This window comes from Phodopus roborovskii, unplaced genomic scaffold (assembly GCF_943737965.1).
Source record: "Phodopus roborovskii unplaced genomic scaffold, PHOROB, whole genome shotgun sequence".
Lineage (NCBI taxonomy): Eukaryota > Metazoa > Chordata > Mammalia > Rodentia > Cricetidae > Phodopus > Phodopus roborovskii.
In genome coordinates, this window is record NW_026126480.1 from 46,233,551 (window position 1) to 46,260,917 (window position 27,367).

General features: G+C 42.6%; 1 protein-coding gene across 1 annotated transcript; it reads right to left on the reverse strand.

Annotated features, from left to right (window-relative positions):
* Positions 1 to 22,894: 22,894 nt before the first annotated feature.
* Tcerg1l (transcription elongation regulator 1 like) lies at positions 22,895 to 26,776 on the reverse strand. The gene is made up of 3 exons (XM_051193240.1): positions 26,286 to 26,776; positions 24,037 to 24,180; positions 22,895 to 23,301 (listed from the first exon to the last, which is right to left on the reverse strand). The coding sequence occupies exons 1-3, from the start codon at positions 26,613 to 26,615 to the stop codon at positions 23,053 to 23,055; spliced, it is 723 nt and encodes a 240-aa protein (XP_051049197.1). The 5' UTR covers positions 26,616 to 26,776; the 3' UTR covers positions 22,895 to 23,052.
* Between the last annotated feature and the right edge of the window lie 591 nt (positions 26,777 to 27,367).

The following is a 27,367-nucleotide window of genomic DNA, read 5'->3' on the forward strand; positions in this document are numbered from 1 at the left end:
CAGCCGGGGCCAATGATCGATGCTTTCTTCAGGGACATTGCCTCCCAAATCCCTGGGGGGAAAGACTTTCCCAGCTCAGCACTGAACCTGCCACACCGTCCTTGCCCCCAGGACATCAAGACCATCTTACATGGGTCTCCTTCCAGAGGCTACAAGCTAAAAAGTCCTAACCTTGATGGGCATGCCTACTGAGGAAGCTGATGGCCTGAGTTCAAAGGGCCCACAGGCTCCTGCTTTTACAAACTATTCCACTGCCTCAGTCCGCATTGGCTAGAAACTATGATGCCTATTTGCCAAGTCACCACACACACACACACACACACACACACACACACACACACACACACACACGCTGCTTTCACAGCCCCAGCAATGCTTACACCAGAAGACAAGTTATTCAATCCCAAGAAGGTGGAGAATTCACTTAGCTCTTTTTGTCATTTTACAAATACTAATTTATTATTTTATGATTTTATGTAACTTGGTATACAATAATTTGAATATCCATTTTATTAAAACTAGAGATTAATTACAATGCTACAAAGAACAAATTGCTGCTAAGACTCAGTAGTCTGAGCATCCTCAGAGCTATGATGTATTGAGTCAGGGGAGGGAGGGAGCCAAAGCAGCAAATGCTCTTCATAAGAAATAATGGCAGCTTCTTGGTAGCTTTGCTAAGTGCTGTCCCAAAGTTCACCTGGCCAATACCTGTGGTGGCAACAGCCTTTTTGGATTGTGGAAGGGAACCCCATCACAGGAAGAAGCCTGGAGAGCAGTGCTAGCAGGCAGGCACTCTGGCCACACTGGGGTCTGGGGCTGGTTTACAAAGACTCCTTGTCTTCCCCAGATTCACTGTCCATCAGAACCCTAGCCTCACTCTCCTCCCCCACATGCCAACATGTTCCTGGGTGGTACCATATTCAAGAGGTGTTAGGCACTTGAAAATGTTTGTTAATAGGAGACATTTGTCACAAGTCACCTGGCAAGTGACTTTAGTAGGTTAAAAGAGTCATACTGTTTCCCCAGCTCCTAAGTTTCCTCCCCATCCCACACCACAAGAAGGGCTTGCCCTTTGAAGGGCATGGCAACACCTACCCTGCTGAGTCCCAACAGAGTACATGTGTGTGGACTGAGGGCATCTTCTATGGAACGTGATGAATCTGACCAAAGATGAATCAGTCACTCTAGAGAATGGATGTGTTCATATAGGTACAGTAGGCTGGCTCTATTCTCAGGACATGTGTGGAGGATGGGGGGTCCTGAGCTTGGGGGCAAAACAGAATCCTATTTGTTTGCTGAACAAAAGTTTGGTGCGAAGTTCGTTATGGGTTCAGGGACTGGGTGTTTATCACCAGGCAGCTGTTTTGTCGTATTCCATGTGCACGCAATTGATGCTCACCTCTTACCTGCCTCATAATACCCCATGGTGGTAATAAAGCACCGGAAATTATTCTCAGCCACAACTTTCTCTTCAGAGACACATTTAGACAGCAATGCAATCAACCAGCCGATGGGTTTTAGGAACTTTCCTGCTTTGCGGTGCTGATCTTCGTTATGAAATTAAGATGATTGAATGCTTCATAATTGAGATACCAAATATGCTTTTCTCTCCAGCACCTGCCTGAGTGGCTCCTGCTATTGAGCCTCCCAGGTGAACGTGGGCGGCTGTTTGCATTCAAGACTCGAGGACTTGGATCCAGATGAACATGTCCATTTTGATGGATGACTGTATACCTACAAACCCCAAACACTTTTATAGGAAGTGGCCTCTAGACCAGGACTGTTACATACACCCCCCAGTGAATACATGGAAGAATCGAAGACAGAGATCTTCAAAAGAGCATCCTCATCCTTGCAGTTGCTGTGATGGGTCTTGCTGGTTTCAGTTGCAATTGGTATGAACTGATGTTTTGAGTCAGTAGAAGCTGATGATACAAGGGTCAGGGCATTGTTGAGCCCAGAGCTGTGAGTTTCTAGAGGACCTCTTCCTGCAGATACACCTGACCTAGGTGGATTAGATCGGTTGCGTCTCCAGGAAGATGTTAGCTCCTGAATCCACAAAATGAATTTCAATAAATGAGAATAGGGCTGAACCTTGGCAGATGTCTGGAGCCTCTGGAAGGTGTGAAGACTTTCATAGTCCATCATGGAGACCCCAGCAATGAGTCAGAGGCATTTCTTGGGAAAGTGTGGCATGCCTAGCTTATTAGCATATTCTGCAGCACAGAACCTTCTGCAGGCCTGAGGGTTGTCCCCAACCTGTACCACCCAAGAAGCTCCCTGCTTCCTGCCCGTGTTCACACCATCCAACTTGGGTACACACACACACACACACACACACACACACACACCCTGCTCTTTGTATACCTTTCATGTGTACACAGGCTGCTGCCACCTGTGTCCATCCCAGCTCTCTACACTTCAACATCCAGAGGCACTGTGAGTCAGGGCCTTCTGGGAGCCAGGGCCACCAGTCTGCTCGCCCTCAAGTATAAAGCAAGGATGTGCCACTGGCAAGCCTGGCACCTCACCTTCCTCTTCCTGCTCCATATTCATATCTTGACCTTTCAGAGACAGTCCCAAAATGTCATTTAAAAAGTAACCGCTGTGGTCCTCTACAAGAATCTGCTTCTCTTTCCTCCCTCAGTGCCGCGATGCGTACTTCTCGCCATCACAGTGTTCCATTCTCAGCACCCTCTAGCCTTCTGTCTTTTAGTGCACAATGGAAAACCCCAGACTCTTGTTTCCAAGACAAGAGTGTCCATCCTGTGCAGATCTCCCAGCAATGAATGGTGGGAAAGGCCCTCTGTTCCTACCACCTGAGGGAATCCACACGCAAGTACCCATCTGTCTGCTGTAAACAATGAAGGTGCAGCAGACTCATCCAGAACAAAGGAAATTCGAGGTTTGTTTCCAGTCTGAAAAAGCCAGCTGGGCTGAGACTGTGCCAGTGAAAGCAGAGGACTTCTTCCTCAAAGGAGAAAATGCCATGTTGTTTATATAAAGGCATTGTGTCCACACAGGTGAGACCTATGGGCACTGAATCATCACTTCCAGAAAGTAGTACAGTTTGCCCCCAGAGAAGCACTTCTCCCCCATCTTGCCTGTGGGCATCAAAGGCGGATGCACCTTGAGGATAAAGAGTGTAACATAGGCTCCTCCCAATCCTGTGGTTAGGGATCTAAAGTATTATCAACTCCTGAGGAAATTCACTCACCTCTTTGTCCCTAGAGCACATGGGAGAGCCAGATACTTGGTTCATATGCTTTGAAATTCCTCAGATTTCTATTTGAAGTCCCGTTCCCAGGAATCCAAAGAATATAATTAAGGGAACCAGAACCGTAGCACAAAGGCATTTTAGAATCTAACATCATTTTTAAGGATTTCTGATTCAGTCCTTTCTCAAAATGTGCTATGGTTCATGATGCCTGGCAGGGAATGAGGAGTGGTCTCCCTCCACAGAAGTCAATGAAAACAGACTGACTGAAACACCAAGAAGTCTGGTCCTTCTCATCTCCAAAATCTCAGAGAGTTTGTCAGTCCACGACTAGAAGCTGAAACCATGCAATTCTAATTACAATGAACTCAATGGTAAGCCACAAGGGTGCAGACAGCTGTGTTTGCTTTGTTACCTCTTCATCCCCAGCTGCCATCCCCAGCCCCATACTGGAGGTGCTCAGCCTGGATCTTGGCTTTGATTATTGATTGGCTATCTGTCAAGCCCTAAAAGCCCCAAGTACTCCCTAGGATCTGAAGAGTCAACAATACATCAGACATTGCTCCAAGGCCTCCCTCTCACCCCTCACCTACATGGCCCTCAAAGGAGGAAATAATGGGATAGTCTGTTTTCATGAGGCATCTCTTCTCGGCCCTTTATGCCATGCAGGTCTCAGAACTAACTTTCTAACATATAAAGCTCTGGTGATCGCTGCCTTCCAGAGGCATCTATGCACCTGCATACTTGGCTGTGTGCCAGGCTGACAAGGCCATATAATTTGAGGGTATATAATTTGAGACAAAAATGTATTCTCTGCTGGAGGAATATTTCTTACTATACAATTTAGAGATAAGTGCACAGAGACCACCAAAATGACTGTTCTTTTCAGGAAAAAAAAAAATAGCTCAACTAGGATACATTTTCAACAGGGCTCTGAGCTAGACTCCCGGGGTGTCTCTGCAAGTGCAATGGAAAGCTACTCTGGATGCAAGGCAGGGCCAGGGCCACCAAAAATGAGCCTAATTGCAAGGATTTCACTTCTTTCCATTTCACATGAGTCCACAGGTGGCAGGTCTACCTTGAGGGCAAAAGTAGAAGAAACCCATTGGGGGCTGCAGGAGCTATTGGATCTTAGAAGCAAGTAGGAGCTGCTCCTTGGGGGAGGGCTGTCTGACCCAGGGCTGGAGCCACCCTGCAGTGAAGGTCTTTAGGTGAAGGAATAAGCAACCAGCCAGGCAGAGTCCAATACAAAGCAAAGCAAGGAGTTAAGTTACAATGAGTCAGCAAAGCAATAAGAAGAAATGCATCACCCATCTCTACAAGGATGTCAGAAGTTCACGTGCAGAATATAAAGTAACTGTGTATGAGTGTTTTTAAGAGAGCAAGGATCAAGACAGTGAAACAATGAATAATGAATAGTTTGGCTTTTTTTTTTTTTTTTTTTTTAAGATCATGGGATTTCTAGAGATGAAAAATCTAACTGTTGGAATCAAAAGCTTCTCAGGTAATTGAAACAGGAGATTAAATGTAAATGAAGAAAGACTTAACAACCAGAAAACACACCATAAGAAATTACCTAAATAAGCCCAGAGAAGACTGTAAAATATTCCTATACACAGACAATAGAGGCTAATAAAAACTTCAAATGATCACAGACTTAACAACAAAATGTAAAATATAAGAAGAGACTATAGAAAATTGAGAAGAAACTGAAGTAAAAAGCAATAAGGTCATAACAATCCTTCAAAGATCAATATTCATTATAAATGTTAAATGGCTAGCTAACTAGCTAAAAGATAGATGGCTAATTAAGGAAAAATAAGCTATTAAATGTCAAAAATACTCATTTAAGTTCTGAGACAGCAATACTAGGAAAGAATACCAGTTTATATAAGAAAAAAGTCTGTGAGGTCACAGGGTCTGTGCAGTCCTATTCCTAGAAACAGAGCAGAACAGTATTGCCATATACAAAGTGACTCCACAATGGAGAGAGTAGAAAGGAAATTTAGAATAAAACTATGCTCACCAAACACACATGGAACACTGTCAAAAAAAAGGTAATTCAGGAAAGGAACTTGAGAAATCCCCTACCATGCCACAATACTTAGCTTGCCTTTCACAAACATTTTCAAAAGGACGAAAGTAGTCAAAGTGTTAGGATCGAGTCTGATATAAAACCACTGAGTCCACAACACTGACAGTTGCACAAACTAGTTAGCTACACAGGAAGCACTGAAAACAAAGAATTATCTCCATGCTCCATGCTCAGGAACACCTGAGCAAAGCAAAAGTCGTCAAGCAAGGTGATTTCCATTTGAAAACACAACTGGTCACAACCCAAACAGGGCTAGCAAGCACACCAGTACTATTTTCCTCTAAGGCAGGTTTGACTGGACATTTCTCCTAGAGGCTGGGCTCAGGCCTCATGTCTTTTACAGTTGTCTAGTTTTAAAAGGATCAGGAAAAAGGAATTGAAGCAAAGGGGCGAGGTGTCACTCACTGCTCCAAGCCAACAAGTTCTGGGAATTGGGGTCAGGTGGCATATAAACAAAAGTTTTAAGAGATGGAGGAGATAAAACATTTGCATAAAAGTTTTACAGGGTGAGGGAGAATAGAGGTGGAATACTGGCCCTTGGAAGACTATAGGAAAAAAAGTTCTCTCAGACATCCTGATAACTTGTACTCCCAGAATATGGAAAATGTCCACAGGTAAAATGCTTGCCATGAAAGCCTAGAGACTTGAGTTCAATACCCAGAACCCATGTGTCTTAGGTTCTATTGCTGAATTCTGTGACCAAAAGCAACCTGTAGAGGAAACGGTTGGTTTCATTTTACAGTTTATGATCCATCATGAAGGGAGGTAAGGCAAAAACCTGGAGGCAGAAATTGAAACAGAGGCCATAGAGGGTCACTGCTTCCAGGCTGGCTCTTTCTGGCTTGTTCAGCCTGCTTTCTTACACACTCCAGAATCACCCCCGCCCCTGTGGTGGCAAACCACCCACAGTGAGCTGAGCCCTGTCAATCATCAAGAAAATGCCCTACAGAATTGCCCGCAGGCCAATCTGAGGCCAGCATGTTTTCAATTGAGGTTTCCTCTTCCCAGATGACCCAAGATTGCATCAAATTGGCATAAAGCTGGCCAGCACACACACACACACACACACACACACACACACACACACACACACACACACAAGTAACCTAACTCCATAAGGTTATCGTCTAACCTTCTCATGTGTGCTATGGTATGTAAACATACTGCCACATACAACAATAAAAATTAAATAACTTTTTGATGCACAGGCATCAATTTAAAAATCAATATAGCCAGGTGATAACAAAAATAGCACATTTTAAGTTTGCCCACACAGAGACAACTAAAAATAAATACATCTTTTTTAAAAATGTTCTTGGAAGTAGTGAGATAATATATGGAGCTGATGTTCAAGCAGGTATCTTGCTAACTTAGGAAAATATGTAAACAAAACCAAACAAACTAGAATTAACCCACTCCCCAAACAAACAAAAAAAAACAAAACAAACAGAAAAAGCAGAGAAAAGCACACATATCAAGGAGGCTGTAAAATGTGTGGGAAAAAAGTAATTTCTAAAATAACAAGGGGCAAATAAGTGCTACTGCGTGCACAACCACCAATATGACATGTTAGAAAAGGTACTTGATACAGAATAGCTTAGTCTTCATTAGGGTTTCTATTCCTGCAAGGAAACACCATAACCATACAGCAAGCTGGGGAGGGAGGGCTTATTTAGCAAATACTTCTGCTTTGCTGTTCATCACTGAAAGAAATCAGGATAGGAACACAAATAGGACAGGATCTTGGAGGTAGGTGCTGATGCAGAGGCCATGGGAGAGAGCTATTTACAGGCTTGTTCCTCATGGCTTGCTCAGTCTGCTTTCTTAACCCAGTACCACCAGCCCAGGGATAGCACTACCCACCATGGGCTAGGCCCTCCCCCATCAATCACTAACTAAGGAAACTCCTTACAGCTGGATCTCACAGAGGCATTCATGGAGGCATTTCCTCAACAGTCTCATTCCTCTTTGATGACTCTGGCTTGTGTCAAGTTGACACACAAACAGCTAGTACAAACCTCATGCCAGAGATGATTTCTAAAGGTTGGTGCAAGGATGGATTCCTAAATGCATGTGTAGTCATGGTCAGCTTTACCAGACAAAGGAATATGTTTAATAGTCAAATGAGAAGACATGCTTTAAATCAACAGCTAAAAATATTACCCCAAAGGAAGGACTAAGTTCTATTTTGACAGGCAAGTCCTTCATTTCAACAAATATTTTATCCTAATATTGTGATATAAAGCATCCAAAGAATTAAGGTGGAGTAGCCGTTTCTCAGTGAGCTTCCACACTAAATAGAAGATCAAAAGACACAGCACAGTTTCACACACAACATAGATCAAACACCCTAGAAAAAGAAACAGCAGTAACTCCAGCACAGCCCAGAGGATTTGCCAGGAGGAGCTTGGGTTCATTGGAGGAATGCATGTCATTTAATAATTCAGCACATAATTCAGGAAAAATAACCAATTGTCAAGTCAGCCTCTCTGCTGCTGTGATAAAATATTCTGACCAAAAGTGAATTGGGGAAGAAGAGTTCATTTGGCTTACAGATCACAGTCCATATAGACAGAGCCAATTTAGGAACTAAAGGTACTGCTAACACCGGTAACCAAAGCAGAGACCATGGAAGAACCATACCCTGCTTTCTGGCTTCCACCCTCTGTCTTGCTCAGCTAGATTGTCTATACAGAAAGGGTTGGATACTCTTACATCAACCATCAATCAAGAATACTCCCTACAGACATGTCCACAGGCCAGTCTAATGTAGGCTATTCTCTCTTCCCAACCATGTTTCAACTTGACAACAAATAACCAACACAACAATTAAATTCTGGCTGTCATAGTAGATAGAAAAAAAGAATATCGTACAAAAGTGTCAATATTACATCATGGGAAAATATGACCAGCATCAAACTAGCATGAAAGGGACTTTCCCAAGTAAAGGAAGGATCGCTAGCATCACTTATGTTATCTGTCCTTGATGATAGAACCAAATAGAACCACTGCTTTTAAAATATTGAAAATTCTGTCTCTTATGCAGAGCTTAACCTGTGTATGTGTGTGTGTCTGTGTGTGCCTATATGTGGTCATGCGTATGAGTATAGGTCATGAAACTAGAAAGGGGACCCTGAAAGGAGAAAGAACAGAAATCTTTGAAAAAAAGCAGGACAGGAGGTAATAGAATACATACGCCTGGAAAGTGGAAGATGGGGGACTGTGATGGAAATGTTCCCTAGGGTCAGGTGTGGAGAGCAGGAGCGAGCAAAACAAAGTATATATGTAAATGCCAGAGTCAATTCCATTACTTTGTATGCTAATAAAAAATAAATCCATATTTTTTGAAATGGCCATACCTTTGTCATTACCATTTCAACAATGAAATCAAAATCCTGGATTGTGAAGAAAAAACTAAGACTTTAAAAATGAATGGAGGAGGGATCATGAAATCCCACCACTAGTAAGGAGCTCTTGGCAGCTGACAGCTCCTGGGGAGAGGGAGAGACAGTTGGCTTCAAGGACATGGCCCCTCCAAGGCTGTCCATACTCCAGTGGGTGGGCTCACACCCATGTGCAAGTGGACAATATAACTAGACAAGGGCTTAAAAGAAGAGGATATAGTGTTGATAGAGGGTTGTGGTGGGGGAATTCAGGGAGGGCCTGGAGGAGAGAAGTGAGAGGGTGGATAGGATAAAAAATACATTGCATGTATGTGTGAAATTCTCAAAGAATACGTTAAAATACATATTAAAATGTAAACAGATGCCGGGCGTTGGTAGCACACACCTTTAATCCCAGAACTCGGGAGGCAGAGGCAGTCGATCTCTGTGAGTTTGAGGCCAACATGGTTTACAGAGCAAGTTCCAGGACAGGCTCCAAAACAACACAGAGAAACCCTATCTTAAAAAACTAAAAAGGAAACAAACAAAAAATGTAAACAGAGGAGACAAGAGAATGAGAAGAGAGGAAGAAACAAGTCGTCCCTGACACCCTCTCCGTGGCTCCTGTGAGCTGTCCTCCATTGCCCTTTAAAAGCCTAGGAAGTTACTACTATAAGGAAGTGGCAACCTCTAAAGTGTTCCTGTGAAGTGCATGTCTGGAAACAGTCTTACTCTGTTGTTATTTACTGATACTTCCCAGTGCTGTGAATGATGTTTTCTTTTCTTCTAATGTTAATAATTTCCAAATTTTTGAATGGAAAAAACACATTCTTCTTATACTAAGGAAGCAATAAATCAAAATAAAAAGTAAGACCTTTGTACCAGTAGTCACCACCCAGACCTCTAGTACCTGACTATATCGGATGTTGATTAAAATGGGTTCTTCATTCCCATAAGACAATAGACTGGAAGGGTAACATCAGGGTTGTTTGTTCATAGAATGCACAGTATGAAAATGCCTTTGAGGAGCAAACGTTAAACCCCCCTGTGACTCGGTCAAGATGTACTCACTGCTAGCTCTCTAAGACCATTACAAACAGATGTGGTCCTTTGTCTGCCATGGCCATGTCTACAAAGCTGTTGATAAAAAGGAAATATATCTCTCATCAATCAATTTTTCTGAACTGTCTTTTAAATTAATTTGGAGCGTTTTAAAGTTGGCCCTGAGATTTCTGAGCTCCCCAGGTAGTCTTCCATGTTGTTTCATTTCTTAGCTAGAGCTTTCAGGAGGCAGTTAAAGTGGCCAGAGAGTCTTGCCCTCTACTGAAGGTGGAAGCTTTTAGCTCAGTGTCCTGTATCTGGCTTCACACCATGTTTCAGATTTCAGACTGTTACAGATGGCTGCTGCCTTTGCACATATCCCACAATGCATCTTCATGTAGCTTACTGACATGAATACAGTTTTCCTTATTGAAACAATAGACTTGATGCCATGGCCAATGCCTGCCTTGCTGGTACACAGCTTCTCTAATTGTAAACCATACTCCTCTTGATCCCAGCAGCTGTTAACATGCTGAACCTGATACCTTCAGTGTTTCAGTTTTTTATAGCTATCTAGATAATTGAGATTCATTTACTCCATTAAAGGTTCTAATTTTTTTTCATTTTGCAAAATTACTGGTGTTGACAAACACAATAGATATTATAGTTTCACCACTTCCAGTGTTGCAAAACACACATCACAGGAAGTAACACCTATCTCAAGTGTAGAAGAGACTCACAACCAAGGAAAAGAGCCAACATGAGATCACCTAGCACATGCACAGTTAGAAAAGTCTAGAAGCCTACAGGGAAAAAAGTAGCTACCCCAATGGTTCTATCTAAAAACACCTAAGTAAAAAGTTCATTTAATGATAGAAAGCAAGTCCCCCAGAGCACGTGGGAAGTGGGGGGGGGGGCAGTGAATGGAGAGAGAAGTAGGAGAAAGAGAGGGGGAGGAGAGGAAAGCACATGCGACTAGGAAGATCGAGTCAGGGTAGGAATAGAAGATGAGAGAGAGAGAGAGGGAGAGAGAGAGAACATAAGAGAGGGAGCCAATATTGGTTTGAAGAGAAAACTAAACCTAAAGAAAGGTCTAGAGAACTACAAGACTGCCGCCAACTAACAATTTGAGCAACCATAGGAAGGCTACCATAAATGCCCTTCCCGGATAGTGAGATCAACAACTAACTTATCCATTGAGCCCTCATCTAATACCTGTTGGAAACAGAAGCAAACACCTGTACCTAAACACTGAGTCGAACTAGAATCCAGATGCAGACGGAGAGGACAAGACCAGGTTACAGAAACACATAGAGACAGCTGACCTGAACAAGGAGGAGTTAACAGGCCCCCAGACTGATAGCTGGGAATCCAGCATGGGACTGACTTAGTCCCCCTGAATATGGGTCTCAGCCAGAAGAACTGAGCAGTCTAAGGGACCTCAGACAGTGGAATCAGGATGTATTCCTGGTGCACAAAAGGACCTTGTGAACACATTCCCCCATGGAGGGACACTGCCTTAACCTAGAGACAGGAGAGAAGTCCTAGTCCCTACTTCAAATGACCTGACAGATCTATATGACCCCACCTGGATGGCATTGCCCTACAAGTGGAATTGGGGTGGGGGAATGGGAGGGGAGGGTGGTCAGGGTGCATGTGAGGGGGCAGAGAGGGTAAGTGAGAGGGAGGGAAGAAGAGGGAACTGATCGACATGTAAAATAAAAAATTAATTAATTAAAAAAAGAATATACCAGAGAAAAAGATGAAAGTAAATGTTTTTCTTTCTGTAGCTTGTTTTGTGTCCACAAAGGTGAGTGACACATTTATCAACCTTATTTATTTGTGATTGTTTAAGCTATGAGTATCTGCCTTTACCTTTGTCATTGGTTTTCTACAATCTGTTTTTCTTCCTCTAACTCCCTGGGCCACCCCACACTGCCTGTATACCATTTCACTTTTAGATCCATCTCCACGTGCTACCTATGCACTTGCAACTTATTCCATCTGAATTTCAGGCTTGGTTATTTTACAAAGGGTTAATTTCTATATTTTTTAATTGTTTCTTTCATTTTTTTTCCTGCAGTCTTTAAAGCTGCTAGACATTTCTTTGGTGCTTGTCAATAACTTTCAGGCTTTATATTATTTATCTGAGATGTGCTTTATTTTCATTTGCAGCTGTTCATGGGACTTGTTTGAATTTGTACATTGATCTTGTGCTCTGAAACCCTGTGAAACCCAGGACTAGCTGCTTCTGGCTGATCTTCTGAGATGGTCTACACTGGCAGTGCTTCTGACTGCAAATACAGATGGCTTTCACTATGGTCTATATTCCTCTTCCTTGGTTCCTTCCCTCCTGTTTCCTTTCTGTCTGCTTGCACCATCTGAAGCTTCTAGAGCTATTTTGCACAGGTGTGATGTGAGCCTCTGCCTAGTTCTCTACCTTGGAGGAACACACCATTATCAATGTTTAAATGAAGCATTACCTATGGCTCTGTAAAGAGTATCGTGCCCATTCAAGCAGGTATCCTTTAATGCTCATTGGCTTGCACATGTTTTTTGTTTGTTTGTTTGTTTTTCCTTGTGAATCTGAGTATATGTTGACTTTGGAAAATTTTTATTGTTGTTGGTTTACATTCAGATATTATCTTACTTTATAACCCCAAACTTGAGATTCTTCTCTGTCTGCTTCAATGCTTGCTAGGAATACAGGTATGCACCACTGTGAGCTACTTATACATTTCCTAAATCTACTGAAAATATCTTACTATTTTTCTTCTTTCATTTTCGATAAATAACATCAGTTAGTTCCCTAAGTTGAATTAGCATTTCATTCCCAGAAATCAAAATGTAGTCACAAGCTGTTGTGTACTGTATACACTGCTGGGCCCCCTACATTCCCCTGGACACTTTCGGTTATGTGCAGGCAAAGCCTTTTTTAGCAGTCTTCCTGTAATATCCATGTGACTTTTGTAACAGGGGGGGGGTCTCAGGGGAAGGAGTGTGGGGATATTATCCCCTCTCCTGTTGTCTGAACCAGCTTGTGTAAATGTGTTTACCACTCCTTCCAGAAACAGCTGATGGAATTTAACAGAGAAGTTGTTTGCTCCTGGAGAATTTACCCCATACCAGAAGGCTTCTAAGCAAACTTGCTGCTTACATGCACTCAATTCTGTTCACATTTGGTTGCTTCCTTAACTCTTGTTCTGTACAAAGGGTTCATCTGTTCTGTTAAAGTTTTGAGAACACTCCAAGAGGCAGTGACTCACATTTTCTCACTGCATTTCATATAAGGCCCAGATGAGATCTGTTTCTTTTTTTGATATTGCTCATCCATCATTGGCTTTCTTTTTTCTTAAGCTCCATCCAGGAGATGACCAACTGTCCTGATCTTTCTAAAACTTCAGTTTGCTGCCATCGGTTTTCTTTATATCTTTCTCTTTTTGATTCTTTGACATCTCTTTGTATCTTTTGTGTTCATTGCCAACTCCACCCAATCTAAAAATTACCTAGGAAGGAAGGTGGAACTTTCTAGATCAGGTTGGTCTGTGGGCAATGCCTGTGGAGAGTGGTCATGGTTATGATAACTGAGTTATGAAGACCCAGCTAGTGTGGCGGGTACCATTCTCTAGGCTTGGGATCCTGAACTGGACTAAGTCAGAGAAAGTGAATTGAGCCCTAGCATGCATGCATTAATTCATTGCTCTTTTCTCTTAACTATGGATGTGATGTGACTAGTCCCCTCAAGCTTCTGTCACCATGATTTGTCCACTATGAATGGCTGTAATCTGCAAAGCTCTCTCTCTCTCTTTTCTAGTTGCTTAAGGGTAAACATTGATTTAAATTTTCCTTGCCAATGCAGACATACTCATGTTACAGATTTTTGGTTATGTCCTGCTTTGGTTGTATCCCCACAAGACTTCTTCTAATGATTTTAATTTTCATTTAAATCAAAATATTTTCTGATACCCTTTTCTCTCTAACCCAATGTACATTGTTCTGTTTTCAAGTATTTAGACATTTTCCAGATTGTGTTTTTTTGGGGGGGGGGGGATTTTTTGTTTGTTTGTTTGGTTGGTTGGTTCCATTACTGGTTTCTAAATGAATATTATTTTGGCCAGTATGTGACTTGTATAAATTTTAATCTAACTCAGTATCTGTGGGGTCATTTTGCAGCCTACAATGTGGGTGTGATAAATGCCCTGCACAAGCACATAAACACACATTGTCTGCCGTGAGGTGGTCTGTGGCTGTCCCTCTGGCCAGGGTGAAGGGCAAACTCCAGTTAGTTTTCCAAAGCTAAAAACACCCGGCCTTCTTGCTGTTACACAAATTGCTGCTTAAGCCCTCAGCTGCACTTGCCACTCTGCATGCATCTTCCTTCTCTCTGTCCACAGTCATCAAGTGTGAAAGCTCTCGGTTGGAATTGTGCTGTCCTTTTGGACACACTTTCTGTATATTTTTATTTATGAAATTTCCCTTCATCTCCAAATTCTCACTTGTCTATTAGCTGGCCACCTCCAGGTATCCTATCTGAAGCAGGCGTCTTCTCCTCCTCATTTTAACCTTCACCAAGTTCATGTCGTCATATTAAGTTTCTGAATAGACATCACGTATTTGTGCTAAAAATCTGAAAACTTCAGCCTGTCAACAGGGAGTTAAATGTCTCATTTTAATCTCCCCTTTATAGTTTGTTTTCCATATTTGTTCCCCTATGTTATGATCCTTCTTTCTCTTCTTATACCTAGTTTTGTGTTGAATAATTATGTAGGGTTTGTTGCTTTGTATTTGTTTTTTTGATGGGTGCATTAAACCACTAATATAACTATAGTAGGCTCTCTTGGTGTTTTTTATTTGTTCATATGGAATTTCTTTTTTTCCTTTTATTGAAAATAGCTTTTATTCCTCATATAATATATCCTGATTACTCCCTCAACTCCTCCCAGCCCCTTCCCACCAGATCTACCCCCTTTCTGCCTCTAATTGGAAAACTAACAGGCTTCTAAGGCATAATAATATATTACAACATTATGATAAGATAAAACAAAACTTAACATATTGGAATAGGACAATACAAGCAAACAGAAGGAAAAAAGCCCAGGAAAAGGCATAAGAAACCAATATAGATGCAGAGAACCTCCTCATTCACACACTCAGGAACCCTGCAAAAGTACAAAACTAGGAACCATAATATATATGCAAAGGACCTGTAAGGTAAAAAAAAGAGAAGATAGATAGATAGATAGATAGATGATAGATAGAATAAAAATAAATAAAAAATTTTAACTCTGACATGAGATTATGAGACAAGAAACCTCCAAAGACATGGTTGAGTGTTTTTTCTGTTGGCATCTACTGCTGGGCATCAACTGGCCTTTAAGCGTAGTTTGTTTCCCCAGTGAGATTCTCTTGGAGAAAAACTAAACTTTCATTTGCAAGTGCTGATCGGTTGGAGCTAGCTTCTGGGTTTGGCGTAGAGGCAGATATCTACTTCTCTTTTGAGCTCTAGTTCAGCTCTGGTTCAGAGTCACGCTGGCTCAGTAATGCTGCCTCACTCTGTGAGTTCACATGAGCTTTGCTCTTGTTGATTTAGGAGGCTTTGTTTCCTTGGTGTCCTCCATCCTCTCTGGCTCTTGCACTCTTTTTGTTTGTGTTTGTTTTTGTTTTTGTTTTTTGAGACAGGGTTTCTCTGTATAACTTTGGAGCCTATCCTAGGACTCACTCTGTAGCCCAGGCTGGCCTCGAACTCACAAAAATCCACCTGCCTCTGCCTCCCTGAGTGCTGGGATTAAAGGCGCGCACCACTACAGCCTGGTGGCTCTTGTACACTTTCTGCCTTTTCCCATAGGGCTCCCTGAGCCCTGAGGGACGAGATTTGATGGTGATATCCAGTTACGAATGGTCTTCCAAGGTCTCTTACTCTCTGCATATCGTCCAGCTGTGGGTCTCTGTATTGCTCCCCTCTGCTGCAAGAGGAAGCTTCTCTGAGGATGGCTGGACAAGGCACTGATCGCATTTGTCTTTCTGGGTCTGGATTGCATCACTCAGGAAGAATTTTTTTTTTCTAGTTCCAACCATCATTTACTTGCTTCTCTGGCAGACTTGGCTGGTGGGTTCCCCGAGAGTGCCTAATGGAGGAGGCTGGGACGACAGAATAACGAGGGAGGAAGTTTGAAGGAGAAGATCTGTGTGTTCTGCTGGAGATGAGGGCAGAGAGAGCTGGGAGCTGGAGCAGGTGGTCTACGGCAGAACTGGGAATGAAACTGGGGAATTTGGATCTGGAGGACAGGGGGAAAGGTGAAGGTCTGCGGTTACCCTGTGTGCTTCCATAGCCAAGGTGTACTTTGGGTTTCCAGGAAATGTCATAATGTTGTTGTTGTTTGTTGAGAAAAGTCCCCAGTATGTAGCCTTAGCTAGCTGGAATTTTCTATTTAGACCAGATTGACCTTAAACTCACAAAGATCCACATGCCTCTGTATCCCCAGTGCTGGGGTTGAAGGTATGTGCCACTACACTTGGCTTTTTTTTTTTAGGCAAGGTCTCACTACGTATCCCTGGCTAACTGAATTAAATATTTATTATGAATCTATTATTATGTCTGCAATTATTTTCCTATCTTGTCTCCACAATTTCAACTGCCTGCTCTACATTCCCCTTTGTGTGTGTGTGTGTGTGTAATAAAATGTATACCTTTATATAAATAAAGATTCCAGGTCTATTTTAAGCCTATAGAATTTACTCTCAGATGTTATCATGTGTCATATAGTAGATGGTGAGAAGGTGTTCTGATTTCATACTTCCAGGTCCTACTCCAAATCCCCATGGCAGGGCTAACACTCATCTCACGATTTACAAATGTTGTGGGACTGTACAAACATGCTCCATCACTATTCACTGCTCTTTCCACCGCCGTTTATTCTCAGAGCAGTTGAGAGGGAGAACAATACAACTTTTATCGTCTCTATCACTTTCCTTTCTTGTCTAAAGAAGGAAAATTCCTCTCTGATGTTACATTATTTCTTCCTGATAAGCTTCCTTGTAATTTCTCAAGCTGATGATCTCCAGACAGTGGCTTTTCTTCAATTCTATCCATTCTAGTTTGTTTGGAATAATATTTCATCTCAAGTTCTGCTAGGTTTTGATTGGCTTAAGTTGTGGATGGAGAGATTTTTATTTCAGCCCTTTAAACATATCACTTTGTTGTGACAATAAAATCTTGAGATTTTAACCTTGGTTCCTGTCTGTGTAATGTGTCTTTCCCTACCTTCAGGATTTGCTTTTAGTCTTGCCTTATGCGTTTGACTCTGACTTGTTGAGTGCTCAGTTTCTGCTTGTTTTCAGTTTTGCTCTTTTCCAGCTGAGTTGGCTGAATTTCTTGAGTCTGCAGTTTGACAACACTGTTTATTTTTGTATCACCTTTGATCATTATCGCTCCAAATGCTTTCTATGCCATGTGTTCTTCTAGGACTTCAATCACACATATGTCAACCATCTGATGTTATCTCACAGCTCTGAGGATGTAGGCTTCATGTTTTTTTCCCACTTGCATTCTCTCTGAAACACAGTTTCAAAAGTTTCTACTGTCCAATCTGTAAACTTTTTCCTGGCCTTCATCACTTCTCCTCGTGAGCCCATCCAAGTTCCTTTCCATCTTGGATGTTCCATTCTTCTTCATATTTCCATGACTTTAATTCCATATCTCTGATGAAATCCTACACCTGCACTCTCCTTCAGGTCATTATTATCTTATCAGCCCTGCAGTGAGAGCTCCAGCATGCAGGATTCTGGTTCTGCTGATTGTCTTTCCCCTTAATGGATGAATTTCTTGCTTGGTTTGCACTTCTTGTAATGCTCTTATAAATGCTAGACCTCATAAGTAGGACAGTAGAAAATGCCATGCATTGGGCTTTCTTCTGGGGAGCATCACAGCCCTTCTTGTGTGGGCTGTCAGCACGGAAGGCAGGGTCAGTATAATCAGGAGTTGACCTAGACTTGACTCCTATTGTCATGTTTGGCTGCATAGCCACCAAATTCCCTTAACAGTGACTTTTCCACAGAACTTTGAGTTCTGGGGTATCTGACCATCTCTTTCAGTATATGTGCCCCAAATTCTGGCTATCCTATATTCCTATGCCATAGAAGGTGTGCACCTTGCACTTTTCCTGTATTACATAGTGTTCCAGCTTCAGTCTTAGGGAACTTTGTAATGAGTTGTGAGTTTGAGGGTTTCTGGCAACATAATCAGAGCTTTTGCATTTCACTTACAAGGAGGAATATAGCTTAGAGCCTTCAACTCACTCCAATGACCAAAGTAGACACATTCCTATGTATCCGGTACAATTAACCACCAATGCTGATGTTCCCAAATATTCTGAAGCCTGACTTTCTTGTTCTGAGTCCTTGTTATAGATTATTTCTTAGTAGAAGAAGTTAAAAAGAAAATAATAAAACTATGCAATCCAAACTATTATAAATGTCTCATGTTTCACGGAAGGGTTCTAAGGTAAGTGTGGTCTCATAATTTGAAATTGAGAAGACATAAGCTCAATTCAGATTTCTTAAAAATCTCATTTGGTAATTGCAGGAGAAAACATACTCCAAGTCACCCTATACTAAAAAAGTAAACGAAACTTACCAGACTAGAAATAGCAAAACAGAATAACAAGAAAATACAAAGTGCCAAAAATCATATAAAAAACAGAAGGCACAAAATACACTAAACTTCACTTTGAAAGGCAGATATTGCGCTTTTAAAGAAACTGAGTGTAAAACAAAAAGAAAAGAATGACAAGAAAAATGAAACTAATTGAGCAGAGTGGTGGCAGCAGGAGTGACAGAAGTGGTCCATTCCACACTTCTCTAGAAGGGCCCTTCCTCACGTGTGTACCAACACAACCTTCTGGTGAGACACCACAATTTCTTTAGCTCCTACTCCCTTAACTTCTCCCAGCATGGAGACCAGATCCAACAGTATGGGATGCCATGTCCATTTCTCAGCTCTTTTATATGGTGTCCTCACCATGGTTTGTGCATGAAATGACCCCAAGAGGCTCAGATGTTCATCTCCATGACAGAAAGTACTCCTCCCCACCCCAAAACTGTGACCCCCAGATTCACACCCTTCCTCCCCCTAAGCTGCTTCTTCTCAGGCAATTAGGTCACAGCATGAGAAAAGCAATGAATAAACCAGACTACAGTGAACAGAGATGCCCTTCCTCATCACATTTAACACTGTACTTCTGGTTTATTTACGGGGTTTGGGGGTGGGGGTGGGGGTGCCAGAGCATCGCAACCTGTGCTTTGCCTTTTGGTGTTGTCCATGCCCTTTGCCTTCTCTGAATACGGGCTGCTTTACAGAGCTGTCACAGTGGCTGGCACACTGCGGAACGTGTGCAGACTGTCTTCAGTTGGGTCTTATCCTTGTTGGTTTTAACCACTGTGTTACAGAATCGCCCTTGTGCTCCTTTCTCATTTCTTTCCAGGGTCTCACCAGAGAGGCAGCTCATTTTTTTTTTTTTTTTTTATTGCACCTGTTCTTGATTTTCAGTGGTTATTTATTTATTTATGCCTGTTAAATTTTTATTAACATTTTCTTTACCCCAAAGGGTGACGAGGTCCCGTGTAAAACCCTTCTTGTGCATCTCTGGGATCAAAGGAATCTGAGCAGAATGTTCTTTGCTGCACACCAGGGCTTTTAGTTTCTTCCACAACTCTCTCATAATTGAAGTTGGGATGGCATAACCAGTCTGGGTAATATACATTCGTGTTCCCCAACACACTTTAGTAAACTCAGGCTTTCTGATCTCAGGCTAATGTCCAATACCATATAGTCACATTTTACACAAATCACCAGTTTCCCCCGAGGCACTGTTTATTATGTGTGTCTCTCCCAGAAAGCAAGTGAATTAAGGATCTCTTTCCACCACTCCATGCTCTTAGTCTCAGCTATTTTATTTCTGAATAGTATCCTGACATGCTGCCACATCCCAGGTTCTCACATACTCCATGGAGGAAGAGGACTGATGGAGAGATGAATCGTGTGCATTCTGCAGCCCCTGAACAGGAAGACAGTGCTGGCCACTGACATGTTCTTTCCTGCCTGCTCCCTACCCTGAATCAGCTGCTGAGGGCTGTGAATGAAGGCATCTTGGATTACTTCTCAGTTCGACTCATTAACACCATCATTGGGGACAATCTCTTTATTAGCCACTTAGTTATTTATCATAGCTCTTGCTTTCCACAGCTGTGACTGTGTCTTTGCATCCTGGACCCACTGGCTGATAGAAAAATAGTAGGCCTCCTCATGCTCCTCAGCTCCCCAAATGAATCCCTGCTTTCCTAGAGGATCTGTGGAGCCTTCAGAATGGGAAGACAGTGTAAAATCTCATGACATTTACCAAGTATGAGCTCCCAGGGATGTCTCTGGCTGAAGAGGGCCTAAATCAAGTACCTACTGTCCCATCTAGGCTTCCCACTGACTCCTTCAATGTCCAGCCTCACTTAACAGTCTATAGTTTCTTGCATGTTGTATCTACTGCTTGGCTTAGCATTCTATTCCTCTTCCTGCCCTGAGATAGCACTCTAGGTCTTCCCCCAGGGTGACCCATCATTTGTAACTAAGTCACATGATTGTGAACTACTGTTTTCCATCTTCCTACTGCACAGCCCAGCTCTCATGGTGCTGTGCCTGCAGCCTTCCTCATAGATGGTTTGCCTAGTAAGTGAAGGAAAAGAGACCAGCATCGATCATAACTTCCCATATTTGAGATGTTCAAGACTGCTTCTAGCTCTGTGTAGAACAGTAATCGTGTATGAGTCCAGTTTACCAAAGCAAGGAATCCTTGTGTAGTGCATCAAACTTTAGATGGCTTTCCAGCTTAGTCAACTTGAGCTCACATGACCTGAGCCCCTGAACTTGCAGTTAACTCTTAGCCAGCATAAGTGGAGGAGATATGACATTAATCCAAGCCTTGGAATTTCTTACCCAGCATTCTACCAAGGCAGCCAATAGCACAGTTACTCAAACTGCTAGCTATGCATGCATCACTTGAGTTCATGGTATATAACCTTTCACTGTCCCTCAAATGTCAATGCATGAATGAACAGCACTTAGAAAATAATATTACATGAAAACCACTATCCAGCCAAGAAAAGAAAGTCTTAGCTCATTGGCACTGTTTAAAATGAGAGCTTAAGACTTTTCCCAATCTCTGGAAATTCTAATTATGCTTCTTTGATTAATTTGAAAGAAATCAATAAAATATATCTGATTCTAAGGCTACTGAATTCTGAATAGAAAAAATGTATAGCAAAGTTGATCAATATATGTCAATCATGTAGTGTATTTATAAAGATATATTTTATATTATGTGCTTTATAAAAGTGGACATAATCATAATCATGTATATTTGTATAATATAAATTATAATTAAAATTAAATATAAAATGCAAAATTATCCACCCATAAAACATAAATGTTTTAACAGCAACATATCTGATAATTTGCAGATAATTATTTTAATAAAGGTATAATTTCTAGCTTTTACGATAAAATTGAAGTGATAAATTTAAATTTTAACTGATTTGTAGATTAACTCTACATTTTACCTCTTCTTGCTCCCTTCCCAAGTGCTTTGTGAGGCAATTAATAACACATAAACAACACTTTGCATATGTGTTCATCAGGCATCCAATTCATTCTTTTCAGAGTTGAATGATTTCTGAGAATTCGGAAACTTATCAAAAAGCCAGATTTTAGTGATGCGATTTAGGAACTCCTGTCTCAAGCAGATATATCCTGATTGTTAGTCACCTTGGGAGACAGGTCAACATTTCTCCCTAAGATGAGACAAGCTTGGAGTGTTGTCTTCATTGGTGAAGGCAAAGGTCAAAAACAAAAAAGAAAAGCCACGGAAGATAAAAAGAGAAGATTTGACTAATGGTAGGCAAGGTTGGAATGAAAGGTTGCTAGAACATTATTTGTAATAAATATAATTTCTTCTTTAAGGATTACTTATTCCCAAATCAGAAAGTAAAATTAAGGAATGCTGTTTGAATATTGTGTGAGACGTGTGCTCCATCATAGTAAGTAAATAACCTGGGAAGTTTTCAGTTTCCCGGTGAAAATCCTTAGGATGTTCATTAGGATATCAGTGTGGCCTTCTGCCACAAATGCAAAAGAACTCTACCCAAAGGATCTATCAAACAGGTAACTTACAAAACTAAACCTGCATGCAATCTGGGCAACTTCACCCATGCACCAAGAGTCATTTAAAGTCATTGCACCCCCATATAGTATGATATATGATATCAAAATATGTCCCATGACTCTTAATGCAAATAGAAACATGAACATTGTGGCATGCAACATTATAAACATGTGTACACCTGATGTTGGGTCAGATCTCAATCAGCAATGCACAATGAGAAGGAATGAAGGCACTTTCAGCTGAGAATCATAAAACCCTACAGGACTCATTGCCTTGTTTTTCCTGAGTTATTGCTAAACAAGAGTCCTTGCAAATTGGAATAAATATGCAGCCAAACAGAGAATAAAGTAAATGCATTCTCTGCCCCAGCACTGGTATCCACAGGAGCAGCTCCTTATTACTAAATTTTAGAGACACATATTGAGATAAGCTTGGGAGGTAGGAAATTACAGGAAGATAATATAATTCTGCAGTCATAAAATATTCCATAATGGAAGGGGCCGCAAGACAATTTTGGCACCGGCAACATTTGCTTTTGTAATATGATCATATGTTAAGGTGATTTTAAAAAATCAATTTAAAAATTCATAAGATGATTTTATTCTCCTATTATAATACTGGTTTATTATGCAATATTTCATCCAGGGATTGTTTGGGGGGGTTATTTTACAGGACAAATGTTCTCTTGGGTCACTTGATTCCAACAATAGAACAAAGCACAGCTTCCAAATAGGGTGTTCATAATCTATCTCCACTATCACCCCCTTTGATAATGCAGAATTCACAAAAACTATGGATGTGCCTGTGCCCTGCAGGCTCACAAGCATCCTTGCATGCAGCACCCCAGACAAGCAACACTGTTAACGAGTGACTGTTGTTCACCTGGTGTCCTTGCTAACCAGTAGCAGAAAATGTGGTTATAAAAACAGAGTGTTGCCAGTATTCTCCTGTACTAATCCCTCTACTATCTCATCTTCAAAACTGACTCTGTTGCTGAGGAATGATAACAGGTGAGTGACCCAACTCTAATTTTTAAAAAGATTCACACTGTACAATCCATCATAAGAGAATTTGCTAAGAGAATTGTGTCATGAAAATGGCACTTTGATTTCAAGCTGACTTATGATTAACACAAACAGACACAAAAGTCATTATCACACTGTTATTTGGGGACTGACCTGGTACTGGTTGAGCTGCTAATACCACAGTGGGGAAAGGCCTGGAGGCAGGAGCTGGCCTAGACAGAGACGGAGTTACTTGGTTTGCCAGAAAATGAGGTTTTTCGTGACTATGGAAGAGTCCTGATTCCTCAGGATATATCCACGTTGAGTCCAGAGCAAAGGAATTATTTAAAAAGATCTGTCCAAAATAAAGGCAAATAAAACATTTAAAAGCAAAACACTTGGTGGGAGATACAGGTGCATGCTATTGTTCACTGGTCAAATGGTGGGTGTTATACTACTGCACATGCCATAAAAGTGTGGATCTAAAACTTAAAAAGAGGGATTGCTATAAGAAACCAGAGAAAGACCTCTAGCTGAGACTGGGTTAATCTTCAACTATCAGCCTAGCCACTTAGTTCAGCGTAACAGCCAGGTGACAAACTGAAGAATCAGCCCATGAGATCACCACTTCGTGTGGTAGAGAAAGTTGACATGTTACTCCATCTTCCATATTCAATTAAGTAACAGATATTCAGGAAACTTGAGTTCATAAACTATCAGAAAGGAGGAAAAAACCTAACTAGAAACCACAAGAAAAAGACTCCTTTTCAAAATGTAAAACTTGAATTATATAATATTTAAGAGTGGATTTTGATCAATGGTTATAAATTTTAAAGCTGAAAAAAATCCAATTCAGAAATTGTTGCTTTTTTTTTTCAACAGAACCCAAGCATTTGGGTTATGACAAAATTATCCCTATCTCCTGATGTCTTTGAACAGGTCAGTCTGGCTCTGAAACGAGGCTTTTCTGTATGCAAATAGTCAATCTATTACAATTGGAAAATGCATTATGTTTTCTGTTAACATGGTGATGCTCAGCAACGTATCAATTAAAAATCCACTTATCCAATTAAAACACTTGAGCTTTTACCTTGTAATTAGGGATCCTCTTATCTATCCAGCTTTTCCCAACAGGAGGTGGCAGAGCAGGACAGACATGTGGGAAAAAGGGCATCAGCTCCACAACAGAGGATGGGGATAGTCCTATGGATGGAGAATGACCACTGAACAGCCACTGGGACCCAAAATTTCAAGAGAGAAAAAGGGGGGGGGGAAGAAACATTAGCCTTTTTTTGTAGCAAAATATGCTGGAGTAACTGCTATGATAAAGGAATTTAAGTGTAGAAATTTGATGAGAAAATTATATCATTTCCAATCAAGAAAGACCTTGAACATTTATAAATGACAGAGAGACTTGTGAAAGTTTCATATATGGATCATCATAATATTATCAATTCAATATCTGTCAATATTGGGGAGGACCTTCTAAGATAAGACAATGAGAGACACAGGGAAATGGGACTTCTATAGTCCAATGATTACACAGAAGACTGGTTAAACTAAGTAATCAGGGAGCAAAGCCTATAGTCAGGAATCTTAGAAAAGAATTGTGGTGGGGGAGGGATGGGAGGGAAACAAAAGAGGGTGGGCAGAAAGAAACCAGAAACCCTTCTATACATGCAGGAAACTAATTCAATTAAAAGAAATTAGAAAAAGAAATTAGTTTCTGGCCAGGGCTGATGGGAAGGGCAAATGCTGGCTTTGGGTGAGGCTATTTCTTTTGAATTCCCAGCCTCTCTTTGTGGAGAGCACAGAGCTCTGTCTCTGACATTCCCTTCTGTGTGGCAGTTTGCATTCACCTCACCTACCATTTTGAAACTGTCTTAAGGAGCTAAGATTGTAACTTTCTCAAGGTTCATTGATACAAAGATTCTAGAGCCAAGGAAATGAGAGGACTGAGTGACTGAAGATCTCAGGCAGACAGCACCAGGAAGGGACTGACACTGAGTAAGGCTCACCCACTAAATGCTCCTAGGCTTCACCCCAGTAAGGTGGGGGTGGAGTGGGGAAACACTGGGAGGCTGCTGCTTCAAAGGCACAATGTCTTCTTGTTTTGATATATATATATATATATATATATATATATATATATATATATAAATGGCTTTCTGATTCAGCCTACCCTTATTTAGATAGTGACTAGCAGAAAATAGGCAAAAGAAAAATGCTAAGCTTTCCAGATTTTTCTTTTTTTAATTTATAGGGAAAGGGGAGCTGCAAGGGTTTCTTGGGGGGGGGCAGTTTTTGACATTGTGTACCTCTAGTGGTAACACTCTGGAATGACAGCCCTCCTAAACATGGCAAACCGCTACCAGAGCTTATCTAATAAAGTCGAATACAGTGTGCATCACACATCAAGATAGGATGCCCTGTATGGCATGCATCATCATCGTTAAGTCTAAGGAACAGCTGAGGGGAGGTTTCATGAAGCCTTCTAGAAAAACTCATAAGGTGGTACCGGGCTAAAATTAATTAAACGGAATATTGTGACAGAACACTTATTTGAATATGCTAATAAGGCCAGTCTCAGAATGAAATGTGTGCTATTCCTGTATTCAAACTCAATTTCACAGATAATGAACAAAGAATTTGGTCAAAGCCAGGTGATGTTGCACCACCGCACCATCACTCGAAGGTACAGTCACTTTTCTTTCTGCTCCAGTTCTGCATGCCAAACTCTTCTAACGTGGGAACCGGCTTAAGGGAATTCAAATGGCAGGAGAGGAAATCCTCCCCACAAAACGCTTTCAAGGCAGGATTTCCAGGCTGCCTTCTGTGGCTGGAATTCTCTTAAACACTGCCCTAAATCTACGCGAAGGAGTAGGGGGACCAGATCAGAATCAGAAATAGCTATTGATCCGCAGCTTGCTTTCAAGTCTGGCGGAGACTGTAAAAGTATTAACTTCTAGGCGATGGCAGCCACGGTAGTTGGTTACCGCGCTGTGGTTGGCGATGGCGACTTCAGCACCACGTTCTGGACAGCGCTCGGCGCCCGGAGAAAGTTGGGTTCAGGCGGTCTGGCTCCAGCCAGAGATGCCGGGTCTAAGACAGCATGAGAGCCAGGGAAAAAAAATATCTCAAAGAACTGCCAAGCCAAAGCCGAACGTCGAAACATGAACTTTCTTGCCAATGTATGACTGCGAGGCTGCGTCCTGATGGTGTGGGGAACCGAGAACCACCCGGGAAGAGAGGAGCGCCAACCCGAGGGCCAGGGCTGCCCCGGGGAAGCAGGGAACCCTAAATCCCGAGCTTGAGTGGGATCCGGGCTGGGGCCATTACCTGTCCATGGAGCAGGGGATAATGGTGGACGGCGTGGTCTGGCGCAGAGGGCAGCGGCAGCAGGGGCAGCAGGGGCTCGCCCGGGGTTGGCCACCCCGGCAGTCGGGCGAGCAGCGGGGCGGCGGCGGGCTGCGCCGAAGCCAGCAGCACCGGCGGGGGCGCGACCCCAGCGCCGAGCCGGAGAAGCCCGGCGGAGCCGGGGACCATCCAAACCCAGGGCGGTGGCGGAGGGTCTGCATTCATCGGCCACGGGAGAGGCTGCCGCCGCCGGGACTGCTGGGGCTGCTGCAGCTGCCGCCGCCGCCGCTGGAGCCTGGCGCCCGCCAGCATCCTACACCCCCGCGCGGGCGGCGGCGGGGGCGGCGGGCGCCCGAGGTGCGGGCCGGCGGCGGCGCGGGCTTCGGAGCGAACTCACTTGGTTGCACGGCGCGGCCACTCGCTCCGCCTCTGCCCCGCACGGGAGCCCCTCCTCCTGCCTGCGCCCTCCCTGCCTGCGCCGCCCCCGGGCCCGTAGGGTCCCCAGTCCCCGCCCCGAGCCCCGGACCCCCGAGGCGAGTACACGGCGCAGCACCGCGGGGCGCGCCCAACCCGGCTGGCTGATTTCTCTACTGCAGTCCCCAGCACACTCCGTTGTCGCTGCTGGTAGCCTATGGTTCTAGCTGACGGTGCGCACAGAGGGGCCAAGGGCTCCAGGTTCTGCGCTGCGATCCTAAGGGCGAACTGAAGCCAAGGTGGAGGCGCCAGAGCCAGGCAAGTTCTGCCATCCGCGGAGCTAGGGACACCGTGCGATCTACCTGGCTTAAAGTGAGTCTAAGGTGCAGGGCCCAGAAGAAATACTAGACTGAAGACGCTGACGCCAGGTGGACCCGGGACCCTTCTAGACATAGGTCGATTTCTCTCTTAGATAAATATATTTTCCTAGGTTCCTAAAGAGTCATCATGCCCTGAAAACCGAATTTTTAATAATGAGTCTTAACGTCCTTCCCCCATGATATCTGCTTCCTTCAGCGCCCTCCTCTGCCTCTTCTTTAACCCTTAGACCCCCAATTCTTTCCCCTCTTTTTGGTGAGATACACAAGACA

Coding starts and splice junctions, on each gene's coding strand:
- Tcerg1l (XM_051193240.1), bottom strand. CDS start 26,615: ATGCTGGCGGGCGCCAGGCTCCAGCGGCGGCGGCGGCAGCTGCAGCAG. Junction 24,181..26,285: donor ATCCCCTGCTCCATGGACAG/GTAATGGCCCCA, acceptor TTTGGGTCCCAG/TGGCTGTTCAGTGGTCATTC. Junction 23,302..24,036: donor AGAGGATCCCTAATTACAAG/GTAAAAGCTCAA, acceptor TATTTTGGACAG/ATCTTTTTAAATAATTCCTT.